General features: G+C 44.7%; 1 protein-coding gene across 1 annotated transcript; it reads left to right on the top strand.

Moving 5' to 3' along the window:
* The first annotated feature begins 3347 nt into the window (after window positions 1-3347).
* FAM240A (family with sequence similarity 240 member A) lies at window positions 3348-11365 on the top strand. The gene is made up of 3 exons (XM_036870176.1): window positions 3348-3426; window positions 4007-4259; window positions 8294-11365. The coding sequence occupies exons 1-3, from the start codon at window positions 3348-3350 to the stop codon at window positions 8394-8396; spliced, it is 435 nt and encodes a 144-aa protein (XP_036726071.1). The 3' UTR covers window positions 8397-11365.
* Window positions 11366-11610: the final 245 nt, after the last annotated feature.

Genomic DNA, 11610 nt, shown 5'->3' on the forward strand with positions numbered 1-11610 from the left:
GGTATCCCTGGTAATTTCCAATTCCCTGGACTCCCCTTTTTCAATCCTCTGGCCAGAAACTTAGGGCTTTAGTTACCTGCTCTGCTGTGCACTTCTGGTGGCTGCACCCACACCTGGGTCATGTGCTGAGAGGACAGAGAGAGAGAGAGAAAAGCAGCGAGGGTCTGCTCCATCCAGTAGGACCACAGCTCCTCCTATCAGAGCAGGTGGGTTTTGCGTCTCTGCAGGCCCTGCTGCTGGTCAGTTCCATTGCTGCTGCCAAGCTCCCTCGCCTTGGAATATCCTGGAGACCCGCAAGAATGGGGAAAAGGAAAACTAGTGATTTCCCTCATTCTCTGAGCATCAGGAGTCTCCTTTCTTCCTAGAATCAGAGGACTGCTTGGAGCTCTCTCTGTCCACGTTCCCACTTCTGAGTTTCCTGTTGACTTGAGTCTAAACTGGGGATACCAGGATAAAAACAGAAAACTTAGCGCCATTCAATGGTAATTGGAATTCTGGCTTTCTTCTCCAATCCACCTGCTACTGTTTACGTCTTGGAGTCCACAAGCAGTTGCACTGAGTATTCTGTCCAGGCTCTGGAGCTGCGTTCTTTGGAGAGACGGGTAGAGTGTGCCTTCCTCCATTTTATCTGGAACTGGAACCCTATTTCAAACCATGATCTTTATGAAGCTTTTTGAAATGTTGTTAAAAAAAAAAAAAGAACCATGAAATAGTTGCTCTTATGAGGTGTTGGGTATGCAAGAAGTGCATTGGTGGCACACACAGTCGGCTGGGATGCAGTGAGCCACACTAGCCGAGAGTCACAGGAATAATTGATACGTCAAAATTCTTCTTAAAATAACGCTCACATTCCTCAATTTGGGTTTAATACTCTGAGTGACCAGAGACTTAGGAGATTAAATGGTTGGCACAGCAATTAGCGCTCACAATGGACAAATGTGCCTTTGTTTCAGTTGACTCACTAACATCATTTGGCACTTTGTGCAGCACAAATGCCTCACAGATGGTGACAAGTTCAACACACTTTGTTTAACTGAATTCTGTGACGGTGTTACACACTGTCGCTCTCTTTAAGCACTCATTAATTTTGTGAAGTAAAGTTCATAATTGTCATTGAAGTTATGGCTTTTCTGGGTTGGTGGTGATTGACTGGAAGGAATACTATTGATTCTCTTGAGAGGAGTGCAGTCTGGTGGATGGTATTCTTGGCTGAGCAGATACAGACGAATAGAGCCATTTATTTATCAAGGACAATCATCTGTGTTTCCAAAAGGCTTTCCAACTATTGATATCTTCCTCATCACATTTCTGCAAGGTGGAGTAGTTGTCCACATTTTAGAAGCCAGAAAACCAAAACACAAATGCTCCCAGAAACATGTATTACCCGTGAAGGAGTGGGCTAAACCCTAACAATGAGATGCTGGGTCTCCCAGGAGGTTAGAGCTGGGGAGCTTGGATGAATCTCCAGTCCAAAGACAGAAGACAATTTTTCTCTACGCTTATTTTATTTTATTTTTAAAATATTTATTTTATTTTATTTCTTTTATTTTTGCTGTGCCGGGTCTTAGTTGCAGCACACAGGATCTTTTTGTTGCAGCATGAGGACTTCTTAGTTGCGGCATGCATGCAGGATCTAGTTCCCCGACCAGGGATCGAACCCAGGTCCCCTGCATTGGGAGCACGGAGTCTTACCCACTGGACCACCAGGGAAGTCCCTTCCTACGTTTATTTAGGCATAACTTGTGTGTAATAAAATCCACCTGCTTTAGATGTACAGTTTGATAAGTTTTGGCAATTGTATACAGTTGTTTAACCATCATGAGAAGCAAGATACAGAACATTTCCACAAGCTTAAAAGGCTCCCCAGGCCCCTTTGCAGTCAGTCCCCTCCCTCACCTCGACCCCAGGCCACCCCATCCGCTTCTGTCACTCTGGTTCTGCGGGGCTCCCACCACAGGCCTCTGCACAGTCCACTTCCTGCACCCTGGGTGCTCCTACCCACTCATCCTGCGTGTCCCTGCCCTGAGGAAGCACCCCGAAGCCCTCAGACCAGGCCAGGTGACTCCAGGGTGCCCCTCACTGGCCCCACAGACTTTCCCTCAATGCCTGAAGCACTGCCACAGGGATCACTGCCACTTCCAGGCCAGCTCTTCAGGATAAAGATAACTTGGAGACGGGGGGGCATTTATTCAATTCAACAAATATTTATTGAGCACCAGTACATGCTTTAATATATTTAAATAAAACATAGGATAATCACATTTCCTAAAAACTCTGGGGGCTTACTGCAAGGTCAGTTGGATCTCTGCTCTTTTGCCAGGAAAGTATGAGATCACTGAGCACTTCCAGGGGATAAGAAAGTCACTTTCCTCCTCCCTAGGGGACAGTTGGGGGCAGTGGATGGGGCCTGGGCCCTGAGTACGACAGCTGCCCCACTTACCAGCTGTATGACCTCGATAAAGCCAAATTGCTACTCAACTTTCTTACCTGCAGAATAGTGCTTACCTTGCAAGATGGCTGTTGCTGTGACCTCCCTATGCTCAGCCCTCACTACCTCAGCATCCCTGGGGCCAGCTCTGACCCAGACGTGACCATCGCATAAGAGGACAGGATCAAAGACCGAGTTCTCACCTTGGCTGCACATTAGAATCACAGGGGGCGCTTTTAAAAATCCTGACACCCAGGCCACATCCCAGGCTGATGAAATCAGACTCCCTGGGGACTGGCATTTGTTTTTTTGTAAAGCTCCCCAAGTGATTCCAAGGTCAGCCAAGGTCAACAGACACTGATCCAGAAAGAAAAGAGAAGAGAAGTAGAATTATTTCATGTCTATAGAAAGAAAGTTGGGGGAGGTTGTGATAATTACTTATTGTTAATTATTACACTATGTCCTATACAGTTTGAGGTTTTAGAACTACAAAAGTTATATTTATTCAGAACTTTATAAACTGAGAAACAATTGAATATTCATGATCAAATTTAATCTTCAGAGAAATTTTAAAGATGAGGAGTCTGAGGCCTGGAGAACTTATTGTCAAACAGAAGGTGCATCAAGTTAATGGACAAATAGGTCTGCAGTGAATGTCTGGCTTCAAACCCCTCTCCGCTTCCACCCTGCCCTTGTCAGTCCCTCTGGGAGAGCTGTGATCCAGACCTTCATGCTGATTCCAGACCCAGGTGTCCAGACGCCCCTTCAGTACTTCCCCTTGGATGTTAGCACCCAGGCAACTCAAACTCTGTCCAGCACTGCTCAAGGTCACTCTGCACGGCCCTCCTGCTCTAGTTGCCATCTTTGCACAGGCACAGCCAGTGCAGCTCCACTGACATCCCTCACCTTTTTTTACCACATGGCGCTGACCACCTCCAGAATGCCTTCATTACCCTTGCCTCTACCACCTGGTCATAGCTCCTCCCTGGACATTTCCAGTAGCCCACTAACTCCTTTCCCCGCACCCACTCTCACCCTCCAGCCCCTGCTTTTGACCTGTCTGCTAGACCAACCAAGGTCTAGGAGTTGGGCAGGGGTTTCTTCATGTAAAAAAGTGAGCATTTTTGAGTATCTGATATGTATGATTTCACACACAAGCGTGTGCACACGCACAGGCACGCACAAACCTCAAAGCTGCTTGCTCGGTTGTGTCAGATGTTGGGACCATTTTCTGTGACAAACCTCTTTAGTAAAGGGCTTGAAAACATTCAGAAGTGTGAAGCCTGCCTTCTGCCAGTTACAGTTGTGGGACCACAAGCAAATTCTATCACTCCTCAAATGTCTCACCTATAAAATGAGGAAGGGAATGTTGACTCATGGGGATGTGGTGATAACTAAAGGCACAAAATGCCTGTCACACACTACTTGCTGATAAAAAGCTGAGGGGCCGTTCATCTGTAAGGAGGAAGGAAGGACAGAGATATTTGCTAGGTGCCTGTGACACGCCAGGCTCCAGCAGGGAGCTTCTGCCTTCACATCCCTGGATCCTGTCAACAAACCAGTGTATCCCCCCATGAGGTTCTGTGCCTGACCTGGGTCTCCCTCAGGTAAATAGCAGGGTCTGTACCTTCCAGAGTCCAAGAGAACGTGTTCTACGGGGGTTCGACTGGTATTTTCTTTTTCAGGGGATGAACAATCAGTACGTCCGCCGGGAGGTCTTCTGCCGGAACACCTGTCACGAGCTCAAACGCTTCTGGGAAAGAGAAATTGGCAAACAGACTTATTACCGAGAAACAGAAGAGCATCGCCTGGGAAGAAGTGCACTGGGAAAGTATGTGGCTTGTCTATTTTTTATTATTGATAATTAATTTTTAAAAATAGACTTTAATTTTTAGGGCAGCTTTAGGTTCACAGAAAAACTGAGCAGAAAGTAGAGAGCTTTCATACACCCCCTCCCTGCCATACACAGCCTCCCCTACCAGCAACATGCCCCACCAGAGAGGTGCATCTGTTACAATCCATGAACCCACATGGACACATCATACCCACCCTTACTTGTCTGTTTTTTAAAAGCAAAATTGATTTCCCCAGAAGAATGTCAGATGGGCATCCTAAAGGACATAATTATTTTGATTTTCCATGCATATGGTCCTGTCACCATCTATGGTTATGGGCAGTAATTTTAAAAATTCTTTAGGACTTCCCCGGTGACTCCGTGTTTCCACTGCAGGGGGTGCAGGTTCAATCCCTGGTGGGGGAACTGAGATCCCACATGCCGCGCGACAGCAAAAAATAAATAAATAAATAAATAATAATAATAAATTCTTCTAAGCTAACAAATGTACACTCTAGTTCTTATCTGTATAAACAGAAAAATCTCTCCTCTCTGTCACCATTTCTAGTGTGTGAGGGTTACACTAAATTTGGGGAGCAGATCAGCAGATGTATCCGTGACGAGCAATCAAGCAAAGGAGACAATGACCAATTAATTCTCAGTGCTCGTTTGGGTAAAGACACAGGATGTCCTGTGTGTTCTAGGAGGAGGGCCAATGGGCTCTCAGCCCTCTGCTGTGCATCCCTGTTCTAGCCAAGCAAGTCGAGTGGAGAGCAGTAACTCACGTGAGCAGACCAGGGTTGCTGTCTCTGGAAACAGTGGCACCTCACCACCCTCACACATACTGCCTCTCGATGACTGCAGGGGGTCACCCACAGGACACAGGGAAGGACAGGCCGGGTCGTCTACCCCCTCATAGGGAACAGCTCAGCCACTGTCTGTTCACTAAGACCACAGCTAGTGTGTGGCCAGTTGCTGGTGGGGCAGGTGTGTGCTGGCCCAACGGCAGGGCCCATGACCCCATACTGTCAGTCCATGGTTGCTGGGCTGAGAACATGCATGAACTCACAAGAGTTAAATTCACTGTTACCTTCCAAAACCCCGTCCTGAGCCCTAGAGGCGAACCCAGCCTCTTCCACATGCAGAGACCTGCTCCGCCATATTCCTGGCCACAGGCAAGAAAAAGCAGACTGTCCTACCTGCTGAGGCGTTGTGTTAGGGCATCTTGTCCAGGGATTCTCAGAGAAGCTGAGTCAGGTGGCCAGTCATCTGGGGAGTCCCTGCCATCTTCCTCCCCCGAGGCCAGGCCACTCAGCATGCTGCACACCAGGGGCCACACTGAGGCCTGTACCACGTGTGTGTCCCCCGGGGCAGTACACAGAAGGCCTCAGGTGGAGTGAAACTGACCTGCGGAAGATGCAAAAACCTTGTCTCTAAGCAAGGAGTAAGCCAAGGGGTGAATAAAATAGGCTCTGAAACAAACTGTGGTTTATTAAAACATTAAAATATATGTGTGCAGGATCTCTCCATGCACATAAAAAAGACTGCAGGAAAGACACTTTCTGGTTGGTGGGGTCGCAAGACTCTAACTTCTTATTTATCCTTCTCCTGCCTCTTCTAATCTGAACCTGGGTAGTCTGGCTCCAGAGGGTCTCTGCTCCTCACCACTACTCCACGTTGTCCCTTCATAAATTGTAGAAGACAGTTCTGGTTCATTAGGTTGTTCTGAGGCTTGAATAAGAAAATGTGCCTAGAGACTTCCCTGATGGTCCACTGGTTAAGACTTTGCCTTCCAATGCAGGGGGTGCGGGTTTGATCCCTGGTCCGGGAGCTAAGATCCCACATGCCTCGTGCCCAAAAAACCAAAACATAAAACAAAACCAATATTGTAAAAAATTCAATAAAGACTTTAAAAATGGTCCACATCAAAAAAATCTTAAAAAAAAAAAAAAGAAAATGTGCCTAAAGCACCCAGCATGGGGCAGGGCCCAAGGTCAGGGCTCACAAATGTCAGGCCCCCTGCCTCCTCCACACTCCCACTTAATCCAGGATTGAATATAGCAGCAGCAAGATGCTAAAGGAAGAGCCCTCCGGATGCGTAGCAAGTCTCCCTGTGCCTCAGTTTCCTCCTTGTTATTTTTATCATAGAGAAACAAACACTGACAGAAGAGGGATGTTGGGGAGTTACTGCCTTTAATTAGTGGGGAGCAGTAGGTTGACAGTGTTGTTCAACTATATCCTTACTGATTTCTTGTCTGTTTTACTGATGGTTGAAATATGGGTACTGAAGATTTGCAGATTTGTCTATTTCTCCTTACAGATCTATCACATTTTGTTTCATGTATTTTGAAGCTCTGTATTAGGTACATTAATGTTTAGGATTATTATATACTCTTGATGAATTAAACCTTTTATGACAAAACAACCCTCTTTCTCTTTGGTTATATTCTTTGCTATGAACTCTACCTTGTCTGTTGTTAATATAACCACTCCAGCCTTCGTTGATTAGGGTTAAGATGGGATATTTTTCCATCTTTTTACTTTTTTTTTTTTTAATTAATTAATTTTTTTTTTTTTAATTTATGTCTGTGTTGGGTCTTTGTTTCTGTGCGAGGGCTTTCTCTAGTTGTGGCAAGTGGGGGCCACTCTTCATCGCGGTGCGTGGGCCTCTCACTATCGCAGCCTCTCTTGTTGCGGAGCACAGGCTCCAGACGCGCAGGCTCAGTAGTTGTGGCTCACAGGCCTAGTTGCTCCGCGGCATGTGGGATCTTCCCAGACCAGGGCTCAAACCCGTGTCCCCTGTATTGGCAGGCAGATTCTCAACCACTGCGGCACCAGGGAAGCCCCATCTTTTTACTTTTAACCTATTTGTGTCTTCATATTTAAAATTAGTTTCTTATAGGCAACATATATTTGGATATATTTTAATGCAATCTGTCAACCTTTGCATTTCAATGGGATTACTTATGTCATTAACATTAATTGGTATGATTGGGTTTAAATCTACCATCTTGTTATTTGTCACCCGTTTCTCTCAACAGTTATTTATTCCCTTTCTTTTTCTGCCTACTTTTGAATTAAATATTTTTTATGATTCCATTTTATCTCCTCTTTTGGCTTTTTAACTATATCTCTGTGTGTTATTTTAGTGGTTGCTTTCACATTTACATATACATCTTTAACTTATCACTGTCTACCTTCAAGTGATACATTATTTCCTGTAGAGGGTAAGAACCTTACAATCATATAGTCCCATCTCTCCACTCCTGGTCTTTGTGTTATTATACAAAGTACAATTTGACTTCCACATATGTTATAAACGCCATATTACATCATTAACAGTTTTGCTTTGAACTGATTATCTTTTTTTTTGGCTGTGCCGTGCGGCTTGAGGGATCCTAGTTCACTGACCAGGGATAGAACTCGTGCCCCCTGCAGTGGGAGCGCAGAGTCCCAACCACTGGACCGCCAGGGAATTCCCATGAACCACTGACTATCTTTTAAAGAGATTTAAATAGTAAGAAAAAAAAAAGTATTAATACGCACACACACAGATGTCTTTCCAGGTGCTCTTCATTCCACTGTGCAGATTTCCATGTGGTGTCATTTTTCCATCTGCTTGAAGGACTTCCTTTAACATGTCATATGTGACAGTCTGCTGGTAGTGAGTTCTTCCAGTTTTTGCATATCTGAAAACAACTTTATCTCACCTCTGTTTTTGAAAGATAGCTTTGCTGGGTAAATAATTCTAGATTTAAGGTTTTTTTCCCCCTCCTGTACTTTAAAGATATTGCACTTTCAAGGGAAATTTCAGAGAATTAAGACTAGAATAGTGCTCAAACAGAAGTGAGAGTTCAAATATGTATATATTTAAATTTGCAAGTCTTCTGCACACCTTTTAAAACCTGAACACATGCATGCACACACATGCATACACAGACACCTTCAGAATAAAAAGGAAGGAAGCTTCCCTGAACCAAAAGCCATGGAGATGAATACTCCGTTTGTGTATATTTTGTTTCTATTTTCAGGCTCAGAGAAGAATGGAAGCAGAAACTGGAAACAAAGCTGAGACTACAGAACAATTCAGATGAGACAGAAAAGCGGGCCAGTGTTGGCCAAGAGCTTCACTGACACAAGAGGATACAAAGCACGGAGGTCACTCTGTCAGGACAAGCCAGTGCAAATCCCTGAGTCCCTTTGCTACACCATACAGATCCCATACTATTGTTTCCCCCACCTGTAAATCCTGTGGGGATTTACCTGTGAATCCTTCCCCACTGCTGAGTGGGGATTATTAGCCAAGGCAGTCCTCTCTGCATGGGGACCAGAATATTATCCCCAACATGTCTAAAGACGAGATTATCTAACAGCAAAGCTCCATGCAGCATACTTTATTTCCATACAATTATCTTCTAATTTTGAAATCCCGATATTTGAAATTCTAAGCACATGAGGGGGGATGATTTTCACGGTCATACTTTAAACATCGCACATTAGTTTTGCTCCACATTTCTCCTAGGAAACAGCACCATGTAATCCTTTCTCTTGTTTTCTCTTTATGAGAAGAGAAATGCACCTATCTGCAGAAATAAAAATATTGTAAATAGTCATTAAAATAAGGTTTGCAAATTAACTGATCTAATATTATTTTTCTCCACATGAATTTAATAGGCTTATTCAAAAACATGTTTACGTAGAACCATTCAATAAGATCGGGATAATTTTAATAAAACTTGGTTGCCATGCCATCACTGGTATACGCGCTCTTCATTTTGTTGCTTTCTTTTAAATATCCACATGCTGGCACTGGTTGGCTCTCTGTCAGCTCAGCTAAAGTATATCTGGCCACCCCAACAAAGTGCTTGTCACGTAGATTCTGGACTTTGAAATATCATTGTCACTGCCCAGCAATCTCTCAGGTCCCCATACAGGGTTGCTGCTTCTAAAAGTGCAAACTGTAACTAGGCCTGGTGCAACATTTCCCAACCAGGGCAAAGGAGCAGAGAGATACATGCTGTAAAGTACTTGATGGTTGTAGGCAGTGCCTGCAAAGCCTTACATATTCAAGGGGCAGTGTTACCAGGAGACACAGAGAGCAAGGCAGAGGCAATTCTGAACAGAGCAAGTGTGGTGTTCCAGTCCTCTAAATGCCCTGATGTGCCCTAAGGTGCTTCCATCCACATCCCCAGGGAGCCCAGATGGGAGCCACCAGGAGGCAAGAAGAGTTGGGGGAGCATTTCCTCAGGTTCCACACTTATATGATCCAGGAAACAGGGCTTAGAGCCCTCCTTCCTGCTATGGTCTCTCATTCAACCTGGGATTCAATTCAACTAATAAACCATGAATCCCAGCTGGGTTCATTTGAGATTGATGAAAGAGGAATTTTTGTTGGGTATAAGAGGGAAATAGGAATTAAATAGAAGGAGAAGAAAAGACAGAGCTTTCAGGCTGAGAGGCTCTCAGAAGAAAAGGCCTACCATCATGAACTGCAAAATGCTGCTGCTGGAATCTAAATGCAGTCAAGTGAGGCAGATAATGCCTGTGAAGATTCGTTGTGCATTAATTCATTCACCGCATACCTGGCACTGTGCTGTATGACCAAATACAGCAGAGTAAACCAGAAGTGATGACTCTGGAGGCTACAGTCTAGGGAAGATGGCAGAAAAGCCAAGGCAATAAGTGTGAGGGACTAAATAGCACTGGGAGCCACAGCAGGCAAAGGTGCCCACCTGATATGGGGACCCATTCTGGTCTAGGGAGGGCTTCTTAAGAACAGGGTAGTTAAACCCAAGTAAGCATGATCCAGTGAAGGCAAGATTCAGGGCTCAGGTCCTGGGTGCCTTGAGGGAATACATTTAGCTAAGCTAGAATGGGAGTGAGGAGAAGGTGTAGCAAGAGCTGAATCTGCGGAAATCAGCATTCAGGGCCTTGCTGGCTGAGAGTATGAGCTTTTCCCAAGGGCACAGGAAGCCACTGTAGGGTGTTGGCCAGGGGAGAGCCACAGTGGCCATGGTTCAGGATGATTACTTTGCACAGAAAGACGGGAGGACAAAGGTGGGAAGGCCAGCCAGGAGGTTCTGCAGATGCCTCCCAAGAGGTAAGAAGGCCCACAGAAGAAGAAGGTCCTCAGTGCCCTGGCAGCAGGGACTGGGGGGGAAAGAGACAGGGAGAGAAGCATGAGTGCCTTTTCTCACAATACTAGAGGCTTGAGGTCAAAGATCAAAGTGGCAGCATGGTCGGTTTCTGGTGAGAGCTCTTTCCTGTCTTGTAGATGGCCGCTTCTCACTGTGTCCTCACATGGCATGAGGAGAGACAGACAGAAAGGGAGAGAGGGAGAGGGGGAGAGAGGGACAGAGAGAACAAGCTCTCTGGCGTCTCTTCTTATAAGGACACTAATCCCATCACAAGGGCCCCACCTGCATGACCTTATCTAACCCTAATTACCCCCCAAAGGCCTCATTTCCAAATACCATCACATGAAGGGTTAGGGCTTCAGCATATAAATTTGGGGCAGGGTAGGGTTTGAGGGGCAGGGAGGACACAATTCAGTCCATAGCAGAATGGGATGCTTTCAAACTATGTATCAAGTCCTGGACACATCCCATTTATAAAATTGACCAGGCTCAAACAGCAAAAACTTTGAGAGCTGAACTATGGTGTGGAATACCATAGGTTTCAAACTGGCCTCTGGGTAGCACACAAGCAACAGACCACAAAAGCAAAGGCTTTGAAAAGTAATTGACATTTAAAGTGTAGCCCACGAAAGTGGGCCAGGACATGCGTTCTTAACATAAACAGATTGACTGCCTACTAAAATAGATACATAAAAAGGAGAGTCTCCTAGCCTTGTACTCAAAATGTCCAGGATACAGTCCAAAATGACTCATACCAAAAGCCAAGAAAATCTCAACTCAAATGAGAAAGGATAATCAACAGACACTTAGTACTGAGATGACACAGGGGTTGAAATTATATGACAAGGATTTTAAAGCAGTTATATAAACGCTTCAACAAGCAACTACAAGCACTCTTTAAGCAAACAGAAAAAGTAAAAATATCAGCAAAGAAACAAAAGATATAAAGAAAAATCGAATGGAACTTCTAGAAATGAATGCTACAATAACCAAAGTAAACAAACAGACAACAAAAATAACACTGGATGAGCTCAACAGCAAAATGGAAAATACAGAAAAAAGGATCAGTGAAGTTTCAGATAGTTAATAAAATTATCTAATTTGAATGAGAAAGAGAAAATAGTTTTCTTTAAAAAAAAAAGAAGAAAGAGTGTCAGGACCTGTGGGACAATAAGAGAAGATCTTAAATTTGTGTCACTGGAGTCCCAAAA

The sequence above is a fragment of the Balaenoptera musculus genome, chromosome 11 (assembly GCF_009873245.2).
Source record: "Balaenoptera musculus isolate JJ_BM4_2016_0621 chromosome 11, mBalMus1.pri.v3, whole genome shotgun sequence".
Classification (NCBI taxonomy): Eukaryota; Metazoa; Chordata; class Mammalia; order Artiodactyla; family Balaenopteridae; genus Balaenoptera; species Balaenoptera musculus.